The sequence below is a fragment of the Poecilia latipinna genome, unplaced genomic scaffold (genome assembly GCF_001443285.1).
Source record: "Poecilia latipinna isolate Pla-1442-1.1 unplaced genomic scaffold, P_latipinna-1.0 Scaffold752, whole genome shotgun sequence".
Lineage (NCBI taxonomy): Eukaryota > Metazoa > Chordata > Actinopteri > Cyprinodontiformes > Poeciliidae > Poecilia > Poecilia latipinna.
In genome coordinates, this window is record NW_015113368.1 from 198,955 (window position 1) to 216,707 (window position 17,753).

Consider the following 17,753-nt stretch of genomic DNA (forward strand, 5'->3'; position numbering starts at 1 on the left):
TCAAAATAAAACACAAGATTGATTTATCCTTACTTGCAATGCAATTTGACCAGCTAAAAATAAAAAATGTCAGCCAACACAGTAAATATAACAAATCCAATCTATTGTATTGTCAGCATTATCATACAAACAAATACCATTCCTGATGATAACACATAATACAGTGATGAATATATTTGACAATTCTTTAGAGTCATCTTTAAAGTTATACTTATGTTTTCGAATCAAAAAGCTACATAAGAATTTCAAAACCTTGCAATATAATTCATAGATTTTTTTAGATCAAAATCAGCAGATTTCTCAATCCTTTTTTGTCTTATAAGAAATGAAATTGAATAAGGTCTACAAATAAAAATATTTGTTTGCAACCTTTATTTTGCTTCCCTAATCTGGATTTGGAATAAAACATTTTCCATTCAGTTTACTAAATAAGCAATATCGCCATCTAGTGTTGTGAGCAAACTACTGCATGCGCTTGTAAAAACACGGAGGTATTGCTTTGTAATCACAGCGAAAAGTGTGAATGAAGTTGTCAAACGTTTATGCTGCTAATGGGCTTTAGGGTTAAATTTTGTAAATCATAATTTTTTAAAAGGTCACATATTGTATTGCTTGCAGGTGTTTGGACTTTCGGAAGCAAAGTAAAATAATTCGAAAGTGAGTTTTGATCTTACGTCAAATCTAAATCGGCCACTAGTTGCCGCTTTAGGTTTGAGGTAAAGCAGACAGTGGTTTGTTTTATGCAGAGGTACCTAGCTAATTACCATTTGAGCAAATACCTGATGAAAAGGCTGAGAAAATATTCAATAATTCTGATCAGTCAGTTTACTTTACTTAATGTCAACTGGGACATTTGAGACAAAGTTAGGCAGAGAGAGTAAAAGAGTTTGATGGTCCAGAATTTGGACTTAATTCTCCTCCTTTAGTTTTGCTCTGATTTTTATTTGCATGGTTGACTAAGACAGGTTGGAAATGAGATGCAGGTGATCGGTATCGGCAACAAGAGCCAATGATCGCCGATCACCGATCATACACTTTTTCACGGAAATCGGCCCGATTATGATCGGTGACCGATCGATCGGCACACCTCTAATTTTTAATGATTGATAATTCAGGATAAGTTGCTGGGCATGTATTTGCTTTCTTTGGAAAATGTTGTAAATCGATGACTGACTCAAAACATATGTTTGATAAAAAAAAAAAGAAAAACTCTGAGCATAACAAACAAAATATATGTCAATACATTTGTTTAATGTGTGGTGTACCAGTTCATCCTTAACAATAATTAGTTTTAAATTGAGTTCAGTCAGATTTATATAAATTAATTCAACTTGAATTAGGTCTGTTTCACTCATCATTCACTGATAAGCGTATTCATCCTCCGATTGTTCTGTCATCTTCTCTATGTTCACATGAACTGTATATTACAGTGTTTAAATTATCAAAATACCTGCCCTCATTCACAAATTTGAATGCTGTTGCCAGCATTCAAATTTCTGAAAACAATGCTGAAACTTTGCACAGTGGTTTACGGAAATGCTTACCAAGAAAAAAGACAGTTTTCTCATGCACACTGGATATTGTGTTAGCATCTCGTGGGCGCCAGAATAGTAGCCAATCAGGAAACGTCCACAAACTCAAGACTACTAGAGAATGGTTGTAGAAGAATATCTAATTTTGTTAAAACACAAAAATATATCCAATAAAATCATACAAAAACATTGTCAGACCACATACTTGCATGCTCACTCTGTGGAAAGCAGGAAGTTGTGCTGCATTGATCAACATCTGTTATCAGTAGTTTTGTGACACCAACACAGCAAACATTGTGAAAGACAGCAAGAAAACAAAGAAAAGGAAATGGAATCAAACACATAAAGTCAAATACAAATTGAAATTCTGAATGAGCAGGCAAAGTACTGTTCTTACGTCCTACTACAACTACTGCAAATAATATATAACAAAACATTCTGTGTGAAAACCTAACCTAGGTCTAACCTAACCTAACCAGTCACTGCATGACTGTCATAAAAGTGCATTGTGACTGATGTGTGACCTTCATAGTGACATTTGCATGTAAAATGTTATAAATTTGCTTATAGAAACCTCCCTGAATACATCCCTTTCGACTGATCAGGTTTATGCAGAACCGTGAAGAGACCATCACTTAGGCTTCTTAAACACTGTCAGAGAGCAAAAACGTTGCACTTTGCTTCAAATGCAGATTTGCATACGGCTAGAAACCTAAAGGTAAAACTTTGTTGCTTTTCACTTAAGATTTTATAACCCTGTGATGGACACATTTGTTCACTGAGCCATTTTATGCCCAAATGCATGTTTGCTCAACAAAAGCATCGGATCAAAATTGTTTGAACTGAGAGCAAATGGCTTTTATGTTCTAAATGTTAAAAGTGTTTGTCTCTTTTGCAGATATGATTGGAAGAAGAAATGAATGTTGCAATCACACACAGGAAAGAGAGAGAGTGAGAGAGAGAGAGAGAGAGAGAGATGTTAAAAGAGCAAGCAGGAACTCCCTCTCCTAGGTGTTGCTCCATTTCTTCCACACTTGAGGAACATTGAAAAGGTAAGCAACCGACTCTTTAATTAAGTACATAGCTTTTATTCCCCAGGTTGTAAATTGTCTTTAATTGACGTTAGTTACTGTGGATTCTGGGGGGGAAAACTCGCTATGAGCTCGTAATCTCAGATACAATCATAACTTTGCTGCGGGTAAAGATAAAGTGTTCATTAACACGGGAGTCATTGCATGCAGTTAGTCACAAACAGGTCTGAATGCAGGTTTGCGCAGAACCCTCAGGCTTGTTAAATGTACTACTGACAGATTCCTTTCACCTTAATCACTTGTGTGGCTACACCTACTGTGTGCATTTGTTTATTAATATTAGATCATTGTGAGAAAAAACAAAAACATTTTTTGGATCACATACTATTTGATGCCTTTAGGTTGGTTCCTTAATATAGCTGTTCTTGCACAAAACAGAAAAGGATGACAGAAAGGAAGTAGGTGGTTTCAGTCTGGTTTGAGTTGAGGACATCAGCTTTGTCTTCATTTTAGACAACATTTGTGCAATCGTTCTCCTCCTGTGTCTTTGCAGAATCGAGGACAGGCGTGTGTTTGTTTTCAAGCTCCATATCATCTCCATGGCTGACAAAAACACAACACTGGCCCCTGCTAACTCCAGCAGCCAATTGCAGGACAACGCTTCCTGGGGAATCCAAATTACAGTCACTCTGCTTATTTTCCTGGTAAGAAATGTTCCACTTGAAATTATTTACAAACTGCACGACTAAAAAGGCTTCAGCTATGACCTTTTATTTCCTTTGAGTTTCAGGAATGAAAAAAAAAATGCACTAGGTCGTGCTCACTGGCTGACTGTGTCTGTTATATTCTTGATGAAAACTGTTTGATGGGCGAAAGCCGAAGAGAAATCAGGCAGTAACATGTTATGTTTAATTGGAAAATCTAAATCTCTTCCTACGCTGTTTGGCTCCCGTAGGTGGGCGTACCTCTGAATGGGTTGGTGGTCTGGGCACTTGGACTACGGGGTCGGCGTCACCTGGTGCGCAGAGGAAGCACAGAGGAAACGCGTGCTGCCAACAGTTTCAGAGTCTACGTCCTGAACCTGGCCGTGGCTGACCTTATCTTGCTCCTGCGGACTCCTGTCATGGTTGGCTTCATCGTTAACAAGTACAGTTGGCCATTTGGAAAGGAATTCTGTCACCTGGTAATGTTCCTGCGATGTTTTGGGCTGTACGCCTCCGCTTTCCTCCTTTGTGCTGTGGCTCTGGAGCGTTGCTTGTGTCTACTCAGGCCTGTGTGGGCTCGACTGAAACGACCCTTCTGGGCTGTTCCTCTGATCTGTGGAGTCCTATGGCTGATGGCCTTCATCTTTTCTGTCCCCTACATTTACTTTGCTGAACTGAAGAACGTAACCGGCAAATACCATTGCGTGGAGAGTGGAGATTTTAATCTAGGATTGTTTCTGACAGAAACAATAGCAGGCTTCATATTGCCTCTCATGGTATTCGTGGCAAGTAACTTGGCTGTTTTGCTCACCATTAACAAAGCCATGCCTTCAACACCGAGTGGCACAACGCCATCGATGGCACGCAAGATGACCAGGATGTACCATGTGCTCTTTTCCACCATGGTCCTCTTTCTCACCTGCTGGGTGCCCTACTTTGTCTGTCGCTTCGTGCAAGCCCTGGCAAAGAATAACCCTGCATCGCTCTATTCAGCAACGAAGGCCGTATATATCTCTCTGTTTCTGGTGTACATCAAGAGTGCTCTTAATCCTGTGCTGTACGTGTTTGCTGCCAGAGGTCTGGGCCGTGCCATCAAAAATTCACTCGTCTCAACAATTGAAAGACTTTTCAATGAGGAATCCTACGAGTCTATACGAAGGAAGTCTCTCAAAAACTCCCAGATCTAATCCAGATGTTTAGAAATGTTTTGAAATGATACTCATTGACGACCTCATCCATCCATTTCCTATCCACTCCGAGAAAGTGCTCCAGTGGCCAAGGGGAAAGAGAAGGGGCCCACCCTGGACAGGTCACCAGAACCACGCATGGAAACAATGTATAACTTAAACTAAAGAGCAGTGACTGATTAACCTTATCACTATTTTTGGACTGTGAGAGGCCACCAAAATACCTGGAGTGAAGTCTACAAAGAAAGGGCATTTTTGAGCCCAGGACTTTCTGTGAAGCTTTGGTTTATGTTTTTTTTTTTTTTTTTTTTTTTAGTCCTCCCCTTAGACTCTTCCTGCTTCCCCCAATATGAACATTGTAAATAAAATCTAAGGAATGTTACTGTGAAGCACTTTATGTCAATGTTTTTCAATGTGCATATAAGACAGAGAAACATGTTTTTGGGAAAGTATAAAATGCATTTTGAAATTGTGTGCTTTTGAACCAATTAATAAAGATTGTTTTGTTGCAGTTTTTTGTTGTTGTTGGTATTTAATGTACATGGGATGCAAGTAAAAAGATGTAAATACCCCCAGAATTTTTCCACACTCCAACTACACACTTAGTGCTTTTGATTGGGTCTTTATATTTCAGATTATAACAAAGTAGTTTGTAATTGTGCAAACTGTTTTGTTACAATAGTTTTTACAAATAAAAATCAAATAAGTATGATACTCAGATTAAAGTTCTCCTTGCCCAGTTGAAATGGAGTTTAGACAAAATGCAAAAAAAAAAGGGAGCTCAGAGGGTTTTATTATATTTGCAAGGCATTTCATGGAAAGGCATCACCATATTATACATTCTTTATATAATATACAATAGTATATGTTTAATATTCTTTGGCGTTAAAGATCAAATTAGATTTTTTTTTTTTTTGAGTGAGCATATTTTTAACTAATGGTAAATTCCTCTCACAATCATATTCTACATCAGTCAAAAGTTGTTAAGGTCTTTTTCACAGTAACAGAGAAGTGAAAATATATTTATCCATCCTCCACGTCTGTATAGATACAGCAAAAGAAACGACTTGTAGACTTTAACAAACGTTTCCGTACGTTTCCAGCATTTCCATAGATTAAAATCTACAGCTGCCTTTCTCAAGCTTAGGAGTTTAAGCAATTAATTTCAAAACTCAGTGTTGCCAAATCATTTCCCTGAACAAAATGACTTCTCTTTTAGTCTGCTTCTGCTGAATACTGAATCTGCTGCGTCTTTATTATTCTTTCTATATATTTAGATTGATTGGAAACTAATTTTACCAAAGAACATCGCATCATTTCTTTGGTAATTAATTATGACCCAATACCAAATACATTTCAACTAAAAGGCAGCCCGATCTGACTAGAGGAAAAAATATTAAAAATAATTTAAAATAAATAAAAAAAGATGCAACAGCATGTTTAAGTGTGCACATCTCTAAATACTTTCTTAAAACACTGTTTTTTTCACCGTTTTTTAGCATTCGGCCTTGAGATATGCAGCCACCTCTAACTGCAGGCACTGGTTGTAGCAGAGAGGGACAAGTAGCTGAGTAAAGAGATCTGGTAGATCTCCTCTTGAATGTAAATGAAGCAAATGAAATTTTTTTTGATTTCAGGAGAAACAGGGTAAGATCAAACCCTATTTCCACCATGGGAGAAGAAATGGAGGTGGTTGAGGAATATAAATACCTCGGTGTTCATCTGGACAACAGACTGGACTGGAGATTCAACAGTGAAGTGCCTATAAGAAGGAACATAGCAGACTTTCATTACTGAGCAAGTTGAGGTTCTTAAAGTCTTGCAGCAATATGCTGCATGTATTCTGTTGTGGAGATTGTACTTTCTTCTCCATCATCTGTTGGGTAGCAGCATCAGAGCCAGGGAATAAAGCAGCAACCTGATAAAAATAAAAAAAATGTAAAAAAAAAATAAAATAAAATAAAAAAATTTAAAAAAAAGCTGTTTTTATTCTGGGGATTTCTGTGGAACCTCTGGAGATGATGATGCAAAGAGGAACTCTTCTGAAAATCATAAAAAAAATTAAAAAAAAACCCTGAAAATCCTCTTCATGAAACTGTTTTACAACAATGATGTCTTCAGTCTGAGAGTTCTTCAGATTCACTGTAGTACATAGAGCTACATCAGATACTTTCTGACCAGTCATCAGCATCTGAGTCATTAAATCAAATTGTCTAATATGAGTTACAACATAGTTTTCTCAGGCCGTGCCACATTTTTCAACAAGACTTCTGTCTTACCGCTGTTCAGACATATGGCGGATAAAAAGTGAGTTGTCACATGTGGATCTAACCAGCATAAGTTTGAAATTGTTGCAACTCCTTCAGTGTTACTGTAAAACCCTTTGCAGGCCCCTTACCAGATTATGTATTGTCTTTATTTAGAAAGATCCAATTGTAATACAGTCCTTGTTGTTACACATTTTCTCCAGGTATTGATGATCATCTTAATTATGACCCAATATATACATATTTCTCTAGATTATTTTTTGTAACCTTCTCCAGGCTTATACCTTTGTACCATGAGGCCCTTTTGATGCTTTGTTATCTCTTTGTAAACTAAAGGATGAAATGGAGCAAATGTGAAAAAAAATCCTGACAGACTTTATGGTTAATCAGATTCTCTATAGCTGATGACAGATGTCTTCACAGAAAGACAGAATGCAAAATTAATACATAAGGTGGACCAATAAAGATTCAAACAGGCTATTGTAGCTTCAATGTTCTTTTTAAACATCGCCCTCAAACATAAGCGCTTGTTTTTCAACTGAACTTTATACATCACATTAAAGTTAATTATCTCTCATGTTCTTGTGTTTTATTGCACTGCAAACAGCTGGCGTTTTGACAGAAGTGTGTAGACTTTTTAATGTTCTCTGTGTTTGATCCTTTTCTCCTCTGCTTGTACTCAAATTCCTGATTTTCAAGATCTTCTGGATAAGTCCCGTTAGCTGTTATCCGATCTGTGTTAGTGAGGATAACAGGGGATTAGCAGCAACAGCCCCACGGCACTAGAGCACTCTTCAATTGAGAAGAAAGTGCGACTTCCACGTGAATCTTTTTGTCAGATTTGCTTTTGATGATTGGAGATTTCCTCCAGGTTGGATTTATTTTTTGAGATGACTTGTCAGGAATAAAGCAAAAGGACTTATGGAATAGCTGCTAGGGGTGTGTCTTTTCATCAGAGGACACATTCCTGCCTGTGTTCAGGCTTGCAGGAGGCCGGGGCGTGATTAGATATTAATTCATGATGCATCATGCCTGCAGGTTCGTGACACTCGGAAAAGACATGGAGGCAAAAGTACCAAAGTCGATATCGTGCCTCAAGGAAAACGGTTGTATGGATTCCAACCAGCATCACATCACTGTGCTGGAATGCAGTTGTGCTTAAACGGAAGTGATACCATAGTATGACCATGTTTAAAGAAGTGATAATATAGTGCTGAATTAATACTTTCAGTTGGAAAAAAAAGAGTTTCAGTTCACATAACTAATGGTTACATCTTACAACCTCTTGAATGCAGAGGCGGCTTGCAAACTCCTTAACTGCCTTGGAAACAGCTGATTATGTGGATTTTTTTTTTTTTTCCACAAATGTTTATTTTAAAAAAAAAACTACACAGCTACCGACTCACTCTAGATGGCATTGATTTGGTCATCAGTGTAGATTTAGAGAATCATAGTGTCATTATAGACCAAGGTACATCCTAGTTTAAACTCCTTTCTCCTGCTACTCTCTAATATTTCTCTGATTCTTAGTTCTCCGTTTCTTGTTTTCAGCCCAGTGCTTCCGTGTTTAGATGTCACTTTTCTGAACAAACTCATTACCGGATCCCGGTTTTCTCCCGGCTCTCGTCCTAACGTAGAAAGCTATTGCGGTCATTAACTACTTGTGCTTGTCCTTAGTTTTCTTTTCCACAAAAAACATACTCCTGGGTCAGTGTGTCACTGTTTTTTTTCTTTTCTTTGTTTTTTGTTTTCACTTCCAGTTAACCACCAGCAAGTTCCCACTCGTATTAGGCCAGGTGAAGAATGGCATCTCTTTTCTTCTTTTAAATAAACCTGTTCCTTCCCAACGTTGCTCACTCAGGATGAGGGATTGCTGCAAAATAAATCAGCAGGGATTCTTAGACATATGTTTTTATCAGCTGTCATTGCATAATCAACTGTATTTGGCTACTTTAGTACAACTGGGTAATGAATACCTGTATCTGGAAAAAGACAATGTAACTGAATTTTACTGGAATAATTTTAACTTATTTACATTTGAGCTGCATTGGATTCTATCCAGTTACATATGCAAAAGATGCATTTCTCTAGTAGATTAGTTATTTCTTAAAAAGTGTAAATCAAGATATACAATCTCCTTACGTCACTGTACTCATAAAAGCTTCCATCTAAAACAAAAAAAAACTGTTTCTAAAAAAAACATTTTAAAAACCAAATCACTTCACATTCTTTAACAAAACACGTTTGACTTCTGTTTCTATTGTCCAGTGAAACTTTATTTGAAAACAATACGGTACTTTAATGACACATATAAATGTAACGCAAGGCTGGACAGACAAAAGGCAAATATATCTCATGTTTCAAAGGTAACAATTTTAATTTTAAGATAAATGGATCAGAGCGCAAAAACAGTTCAGCTGTTTTTGCAAGATAAATCTAATCACAACAATCAACCTAGTAAAAAAAAAAAAAAAAACTGAAAAAAACATTTTCTGCATTAAAAACCATTAAGAAAAATGTGTTTCTACTTCATCTTCATAAGTTGCACCACTGCTCAGTGAAGGGAAGAGGTGATCAGCATGTTTCTGTGCCTGCAGTAATAGGACCTGGGCGTCCTGGGTGGTCAATGGTTTCTGCAGAATGATCCCCAGCTTCTGAGCTATCATCTCACACTCACACTGTGGTATTATTTTCTGCAAACGAGTCTGAAATAAACAGAAGATGCAGTGGTCTATGTGGTGCTTGAAGATTGGGTTTTACTAAAGTAGCATTTGCACAAAATGATTACGTGCAACTTTCACAAGATAATATGCACAATGAAATTTAAAAGAATGTTGCAATAGCTGAAAGGCGTTTCACCACAAAGGGCATCTTCAATGTTTCCTGTTAGATTTCACAGGAACCGCACATGCAGACAATTTCACATGTTATTAAAAGAAGTAGCAAGATAAACAATACGTTTTTAGAGTGAAAAGACACACAGATAGTAAAAGGGTTTCTGAACAGCATCAAAACTCACCTCAAATGTAATTTCCTCTTTTTGTGGCAGAAGAGACGGAAGCTTGAGAATGCACTGATCACTTATTTCTAATATCTGCAGGTGGGCAGGAAATAATAGCTCACATTAGTATTTTTTTTACCACGGATCTCAAAATCTCAGCCATCTTTTGTCGATTTCCTGTACTTTTAGACATGAGAGATCTTCCGAACAGAAGTGAAAGCTCTAAATGCCCACATGTGAAACATTAAAGTTTGAGACAACAGTGATTCACTTCATCTCTTTCATAATCACTGTGATTTTGAAATGTCCCATTCAAGTAGAAGAATCAAAGTGTGTGCAACCAAGAAAAAAATCTTTTCAAAATATGTTGAAAACTTCTTAGAACACAAGACATAATGTTCAATTAAAAGAAACAGTGAACGCATTGGAATGGGATGAAACAAAGCAAAAATCAAAAGAATGCAATACTCAACGTTGCCATAAATCTAAATAAATAGTGTATGTGGATAATGACAGACTTTTTACTTCCACCTGTTTTGCTTTCTTTTCTTCTTCCTCCAACTCATCCCTCAGCTTCGAGCATATCTGCTGTAAAGACACCATCTGCTCCTCTGTCCTTTCCAGCACGCCGACAACAGCCTTCAAGTCTGCCTGAGCAACCAAAATACAGATACATGTTCTGTGAAACCAACACATTATGTTTTAAAACGTGTAGATCAGAAGGAACATTATGACTGCTAAAAGGCCGACAAAAACACAACGTCTTTATTACAGTGGCATCTGACTGTGAGGGGGAGGACAGGAGGCAGGAAATGAACATGCCGTCTTTGGAGCTCATGTTTGACACACAAGCCTGTGGGGACTTGAGCAAACCTGACAAGGGAAACATCTTTAAAGTTATAATATTTTCTGATGTCAGAGTCAACCAACACATGGTAGGTGAAGAAAAACAATTATCCAGAGAGACTGCTATGGCAGACAAAGGATCACTAATCCATACAGGAAGTAAAGACCATGTAGTTCCACGTAAGTGGGACTATAATCCTGCGCATTGAAGGTTTTTGTTTTGGGTAAACATGATAAATTAGGGAGCGTGTGCCAGCACTTGTACTATCTTTACACTTTTCAGGAACGCACGCACGCGCACACACGCACGCACGCGCACACACGCACACACGCGCACACACGCACGCACACACACACACACGCACACGCACACACACACACACACACACACACACACACACACACACAAAATAAGATGTTGCCATGGTCTCTATTTTTTTTCTAAATCTAAGTCACATTCAGGATGTGATGGATGTGTTGCAAAAACAGTTTGCTAAGCAAAGCTACGACCTCAAATGCTACAGAATCATCTTGACTGTACAGCTGCTTCTGTACAATCAAGCTGTACAGAATCAGCTGTATAGCTTGATTCTGTACAGTGCAATGAAAAAGCACTTTTTCATTGGTCAGAACTTTTCTTGCACCAAAAGCAGGGACTCAACTGAAATTTAAAGGGTCAAATATTACCTCATGATTCTTCAAAGCATGCTTTGTTTCTTTAAATGACCTGGAAATCAGCAGATATTACTTTCTTGTAGAACTAACAGAAAAGAAAAGGCTACCACAATTGAAAAATAGCTGAGATGTTGCCACAAATATGCTCTAACTTCTACAGGAAACATCTGCATAAGCTGTTTTTTTTTTTTTCCCCTTGACTTTGGCAGTGGTTGTGGTAGTGAAATGTGGTAACAGATAGCAGCAAAATGTTTAGTTTCAGTCTTGTTAAATAGCTTTTTTTTTTTATTCATATCAATCTACATCCAAACCATTACTAAGAAAACACTCATGAAGACTGAAGATAAAGAAAACAAATCTTACTTTGAGCATGTCTGGATTTATTTTGTTAACATGATTCTCACCTTCAGGGAGTTCAGCGTCATCTTTCCGAGCTCAGACTTCTTGGTCTCCTCCTGGTGGCGTTGAGTTGAATGAATCAAATCTCCCCGTTCCTGCGCTGGAACCTTAAGTTGTGCACAATGAGCTAAAACCCTGGAAAAATTTGCAGAAAGCATATCACTCAGATTGCATCAGACGTGTTTGACGTCTCGCAACCACACTGGAGTCTATACCGTGAAATAACTTGATGCATGCTTATCAGTGTTTACTGGAATTTCACAGGTGATTTATAAAGTCAGGAGCAGCACTTTTCTGCTTGATATGTTTCTTATCTTCCACATAGGAACCTAAATGTCACCAAATTATTCATTGCAGTTGCTTTTGATATCACATCCACCTGAAACTCCCTAATAGAGTTTAGGTAAATAAATCTTTGATGAAATACTTTAGAATGAAATTGAATAATCCTGCATTTGTCCTTAAACATGGAAAATTCATACGGTGTGCATTTCACATATGACTTATTTGATTAATTTAGACGGAAATGTTAGACACTCACTTATTTTTGATGATGTTTAGATGTTCCTGGCTCTCTTTCTTCCCTGCCCGCTTCAAAGCAAGTGTTGCTCTGTCAACAAAAAGGGGTTACTTTCATTTTTCATGCATAGTAATTATTTGATATTGCAAGCAGGGATAACATTAATTTGTTATATTTAGCTCTATTACACTATAGGTTTTGTAATAGTTGCTGAAGATGGATTTAAGCTTGAGCTGCACAGCCTATCAAATGGCAATCATCGTTCCCTACAGTACTCCAACTGAATGCTTATATGTGATACTTAGGATACTATAATTAGATAGGAAAATATGGGTTGTTTGTAATTTATATTGCATTGTTTAGCAATAGCATGATAATTATGTATCTTGATATGATGTTAGCCCTAGTGTAATACAACTTGCAGTGAGAGTCTCATAAGTGTAAATATGTTTACACCTTTAACTTGTGATAGTAGCATTGCTATGAAAAATGCATGCAGAACTGACCGTTTAATTTTTAACAGACAGGTTAAATGACAAGTAAATTAACCACAGATTTTATTTTGAGATATAAATCAGCAAAAAAAAAAAAAAAACCAGAATGCATATATTTATTACAAGTGAAATCGTCACCACAATATTTGATCATATTTTCACTGCATGGTTTTCTAATATCTTGGTGTCCTAGTAAACACCCTCATGAGCAGATGATTGATAAAACGCTTAATAGTTTTCAAACTGAAAAATCATGTCAGTGTGAAACTCACAGTATGGATAAGTCCAATATGTTCTCCACAGCACTGATGGTGGATGGGGGCATCGGTTTCCAGCTGTCCTGAATGGTCGTTTTCTTTGATACTGAAGGTAAATCCCCTTTAGCTTTTAGCAACAAGCACAAAGAAATATCACATTAACAACAGATCTGTTTTTTGTATCTGAACAGTAGAGTACATAAGCAGATTTTACCTTTTCTCCTCTTAACTGATTTGGTGAGGGGGATATTCTCATTATCACCTAGCTCCTGATCCTAAAATAGGTGACAGTGGCTGATTGTAGTGAATTTACCAGCGAAACAAAGCAGTATATAAAACAGTTGTGTGGTTATGATGTCTCACCTCTTTTGCAGGAAATCCCGACGCCTTTTCTTTTTTCTTTTTCGGGTTGGGGGCTTTTGTTGGAGGCCGTTTTGAGCCTCTTGACGGCTTCATAGTATTAATCGTACAGAAACAGCTAGCTAAATAGCTAACTACCAACGCCTTAAAGCTTCGATCGTATTAATAAGTTGAAAATTATTTTTGACCAATATGTTTAGACTTAAACTGATTTAAGACACAAACGACACAGTAGAAAAAGAGCAACAAAATCTAAAACTGAGGTATCGGTATGTTATAATCGCCTATCGACCTGTATTTTCGCGCTGTTGTTTTCGAACGTTTAGACTCAGAGCGCATGCGTCATTAGTAGGTGGCCTTACCCAGAGTCATGCTTGCCAGGCAGCACGTTCTGGCGACTGCAGCATACATGAGAAAACCAAATACTTCATATACATCTACTGATCTTGACGGATATAAAAGCAGTACAGTCATTTCGCTGTACGAATTTACGATACTCCCGCCAGGCTAAGATGTGGCAACAGGACGCCTGTAAGACATAACCCGGGGCGAAAACTGCACTATGACACCAAAACCTCTCAAACCATCAAACAACTTTAATAGCATTTCTACTATAAAAAGCTGCTCTGCATCTGCATACAGTGTTTCCTCATATTCTGTCACTCCCATAAATGGCAAATCATATTTCTCTTGGATATACGGTTTTAAAGGGGCGTTATTATTATGGCAGAAAAATTCAAAGACGGTGCCATTCTATGGTACAATCAAGTCACTATGCCACCTTCACTTGTTAAAAAATGATATAATTTAAAAGAGGTACTACTTAAGTTGACTTGCCTCTACTCTTTCTGACGCTCCACCTTCTTCACAATGCTTTTCTATTACGTCTTTATTACTGTTGTAATTTGCATATGTGTTCGCTAATTGCTGCTATTGCTAGCCTGAAGTTGTGTGGGGGAAAAGGAGCTTTGTGAAAGTAGGCGGTGCATTGCGAGAGTAAGCATTTAGGCAACCCTGAATGGCTAAAGGATTCCTGAGCCATGCATGAAAGAATTAAAGCAACAATCTAGGTATGGTTTTGATTAGCTAACAACATTATTAAATGATATAAAGCTAAAAAAAAAATTATGTTTAAGAAGCGCCAATGACCGAGAAAGACTCATTGGTGAGGTTAACAAACGAGGCAAAAGTACCTGATTCAGGCTGACTTCCCGTCATTATTTGAATAATAATTTGAATATATTTAAGGAGTAGTCAAATCTAAAGTACATAAATACATTTTTTTTTCTTTTTTTTCTCACTATAACAGATATTTGAGCAAACAGCTTATATCTGCACTATGAAACTTGTAACATTTTTATGTTAAGCTATCAAAAACAAACTGCTTACATTCATATATCTCCATTTGTGCAAAAATATTTTTTGGGAAAGAAAAAAATATTTTCTGTAATTTATATGCAGTATATAATGAATGTTACCACAAAACGCATTGAAATATCAGTAGTCAGGTTAACCTATCTTTTCATTAGCTTTATATTTTTCTATGAATTAAGTGAGATGTTATTTGTTTTCACATGTCCCATGTTTTATTTGTCGATTATGAGTCAGAACCAAGTAGCTTGATAGTAATAAACATGAGTCACTGGTTTACATAAGCAAAACAAACAAAAAAAGACTTAACAAAATGTGTCATTGAAAAAAGAAAGTTGTTTCTGAAAGTGAGGGAGTAACAAAATTCAGGTCGAGGTCTTCAGACATGCAGTCTGGATGATGTCGGCTGTCCCCCCAGGTCCCTCACACCCTCCCTGGAAAATGAAATTTGCCTGTAAAGCGTCCATGGTTGCGCAGGTCAAATGGACTAAGCACCTTCCTGATGCCCATCATGTTGCCTTGGGCTATCTGCTTGAAGGTCCAGGGATTCTGGTTGTTCTCCTCCATCTCTTTCTGCTTTCTGTGCATTTCTTCCAGACTCTCTCGGCTCATTACCTGAAATAATAAAGGCAAAGCATTGCTTTATCATGCGAAAACCAAATTGTAAAAAAAAAAAAAAAAAAATTGTTTTCAATCACTTTGACTTTAGTGATGTGAAAAGATGGCCTTCAATACACAGAATATGAACTGTTTATTAAAAACAAAGAAATAGATACATTTGTTCTCAGAATTCATTTCTTTTCTTATGTATTTTCTGTTTTCAATGCGTCTAATAAAAATAGGAATGAAAAGAAATGTTGCAATGTTGGTCTTGCAAAAACATTGCAAGACCAGCAATGTTGTTTCGCTTTAAGACGGTGCCAATGAGGACAGGCCAGAAAATGGATGTTGCAGAGGAAGGAAGGAGGCAGCTGCACCATTTTTTAGAATCCTGTACGTCTAAAAATGCTGAAATTATTTAAGGGCTTTTCTTTTAATCCTGAGCAGTTGTTCGGCCAGCAGTTGAAATTATGTGGGGCTGCCTGACTGCAGATTGGTTTTTAACAGAATATTTCATTTCCCACCTCTTAAATGGATCTTAAACACCGCTTATCGGCAATGTTCAATCGATTTTAACATCATGTTTCATTTTTAGTAATATTCAAGCAGCTTAGCAGATCCACTGCTAAGTTTCCTTTGAGGCAGAGTCCAGTAAAATCAGTGCAGCACTGAATAAAAAATGGTGATGTGGTTACTTCTACAGCCTTATGTAGAAACTAATGAGCCCTTTGCTAGGTGAAAATGTCCAGGTCATAGAATGTTTTGATCTGAGCCATTTAGGCAGTTAACTGCTGTGGTTATGATTAAAAGAAAGCAAACAATGATTTGATGATATATGACTTCATAGTTCTTGTATCGTCATTCCTACACTCAGAAAATGTTGGGGAAAAAAATAAAAAGGAAAATTCTGCTAGGGTATGTGAATTTATCACCACAGCTGTAAATGCACACCAGTTTGGTTTCTTTTTGCCTTTGTATCTAAACATCAACTGGAACAGAGCACACTCGGAGATCTCACCTTAGCAGGAAAGGGCAGCTTCTTGGCCACTTGAATCAAGACATGCTCAATCTCTCCCAGCTCCACCTTTCCTCCCAGCTCCACGATCAAACGTCCGGACCGGACCGGTGTCACGTAGTGGTCGATGGCTCCTTTGCCGCCGCCCATGCGCTGGCCCAGGCCTTTACGTGTGATTGGCTTGTACGGGGCACTGATACGCCACCGGGCAAATGTTGTGTGGGGATCTATCTTTCGGTTAATTGTTAGACGCATCATCTCTATATGACCCCAGTGCAGGTAGCCTCCGCCCATGGCCTGAAAAATAAAGCAGCAAAGTTACTTTGATATTTAACGCTCAAACTCAGCCATTTAATTGTGCAAAATAAAGTTAAAACATGTGGACAAATGTCATAAAAATACCAAAAAAAAAACAAACAAAAAAAACTGTAAAACTTTGGTCAATATACTGTGGAAAAGATGTGACATATGTGTCAAACAATTTCAGCCGTCAGAAAATCCTCAATTGACATCAGTGCACTCACAACGATGGCATACTGCCCACAAGTGAAGGTATTCGATGCCATGGCCGGTCCTTGGATATCCCTGAGCTTCTTTCTCTCTTTCTTAGCCTGTTTTAGGTTGGGCACCTTGTTCAAAAACTTCAGTTTGGGTTTCTCTGGCAGCACAACATCTTTAAGAAAGGAAAGAGGACAAAATATTAAGATGCGGGACAGGAAATGATCTGAGGAACTCTAAAGCCCGCATCCATGAAGTGGAACACAAGGCACATAAGAATCACTGTACAAAATTAAAGCTCAAAATTATTTACCGCCCTGACAGTTTAAAAATTTCCAACATGATTACCAGATAATCTGTGGAGGGATAGCCAGATAAAATGTGAATTAGATAAAATGCTAAAAACACCAGTGAAAACGTGTACAAATCTGGACAGTAACTATAAGACTTTTGAAATTTGAATAAAGAAGCTTAAATCATGTAATGGCAAGATTTTTCTATTGATTACTGAGGAAGCGATGAATATCTTTTGACTTAAATGTATATAACATCCCTTTTATATTGTTTTATGATCTCTTGACTGAGTGATGCAAGTCTTCTTTCACATTAGTAACAAACTTCTTAGTTGAAAGACAATAAGTTTACATGTCTTTCAACTAAGAAAGACATCGGCAATCAGACAAAGGTATGAATAATTTTCAACCCAACTGTAGAAGGTGTGTGCATAATTATCAGCGTCTTATGTGCTCAAAAAAAAGTCTCATATGAATGAGGAGAAGATGAAAGCTTACTGCTGTAGTCTGGAGTGACTGGAAATGTCTTCAGCCCAGCAGCGCAGATTTTCAAATAGCTGTGCAGAGGAGCTGTGGAGTAAATACAAAGTTGATAAAATGACAGATTGTGATCAGCTGCGACTCAAATACCCCCCCCCCCCCAAAAAAAAAAAAAAAAAAAAAAAGGGCGCGGGGAAGTTTAGGGTTTCTTTTTGTTTTACAT

At 37.5% G+C, this 17,753-nt stretch overlaps 3 protein-coding genes across 3 annotated transcripts in view; 1 reads left to right on the forward strand and 2 right to left on the reverse strand.

Moving 5' to 3' along the window:
- The first annotated feature begins 2,478 nt into the window (after positions 1 to 2,478).
- On the forward strand, positions 2,479 to 4,965 carry LOC106955620 (C5a anaphylatoxin chemotactic receptor 1). The gene is made up of 3 exons (XM_015045901.1): positions 2,479 to 2,584; positions 3,117 to 3,267; positions 3,519 to 4,965. Exons 2-3 carry the CDS (start codon positions 3,163 to 3,165, stop codon positions 4,452 to 4,454), a joined length of 1,041 nt encoding a protein of 346 aa, XP_014901387.1. The 5' UTR covers positions 2,479 to 2,584; positions 3,117 to 3,162; the 3' UTR covers positions 4,455 to 4,965.
- Positions 4,966 to 8,975: 4,010 nt separating this feature from the next.
- cenpq (centromere protein Q) lies at positions 8,976 to 14,075 on the reverse strand. Its single transcript, XM_015045859.1, has 8 exons — positions 13,277 to 14,075; positions 13,128 to 13,188; positions 12,929 to 13,040; positions 12,184 to 12,252; positions 11,648 to 11,777; positions 10,254 to 10,373; positions 9,741 to 9,815; positions 8,976 to 9,426 (listed from the first exon to the last, which is right to left on the reverse strand). The coding sequence occupies exons 1-8, from the start codon at positions 13,367 to 13,369 to the stop codon at positions 9,229 to 9,231; spliced, it is 858 nt and encodes a 285-aa protein (XP_014901345.1). The 5' UTR covers positions 13,370 to 14,075; the 3' UTR covers positions 8,976 to 9,228.
- A 761-nt stretch (positions 14,076 to 14,836) lies between these two features.
- The window catches only part of mrpl16 (mitochondrial ribosomal protein L16), a 6,653-nt gene continuing 3,736 nt past the window's right edge, over positions 14,837 to 17,753 (reverse strand). The window contains exons 2-5 of the mRNA XM_015045860.1: positions 17,549 to 17,620; positions 16,784 to 16,932; positions 16,263 to 16,556; positions 14,837 to 15,259 (exon numbers count right to left, since the gene is read on the reverse strand). Of these exons, the coding sequence (XP_014901346.1) occupies positions 15,068 to 15,259; positions 16,263 to 16,556; positions 16,784 to 16,932; positions 17,549 to 17,620 (707 nt within the window). The 3' untranslated portion in view covers positions 14,837 to 15,067. The remainder of the gene's footprint in view (positions 15,260 to 16,262; positions 16,557 to 16,783; positions 16,933 to 17,548; positions 17,621 to 17,753) is intronic.

Coding starts and splice junctions, on each gene's coding strand:
- LOC106955620 (XM_015045901.1), top strand. CDS start 3,163: ATGGCTGACAAAAACACAACACTGGCCCCTGCTAACTCCAGCAGCCAA. Junction 3,268..3,518: donor TCACTCTGCTTATTTTCCTG/GTAAGAAATGTT, acceptor TGGCTCCCGTAG/GTGGGCGTACCTCTGAATGG.
- cenpq (XM_015045859.1), bottom strand. CDS start 13,369: ATGAAGCCGTCAAGAGGCTCAAAACGGCCTCCAACAAAAGCCCCCAAC. Junction 13,041..13,127: donor ATCAGTTAAGAGGAGAAAAG/GTAAAATCTGCT, acceptor TGTTGCTAAAAG/CTAAAGGGGATTTACCTTCA. Junction 10,374..11,647: donor TGACGCTGAACTCCCTGAAG/GTGAGAATCATG, acceptor TTGGTTGCTCAG/GCAGACTTGAAGGCTGTTGT.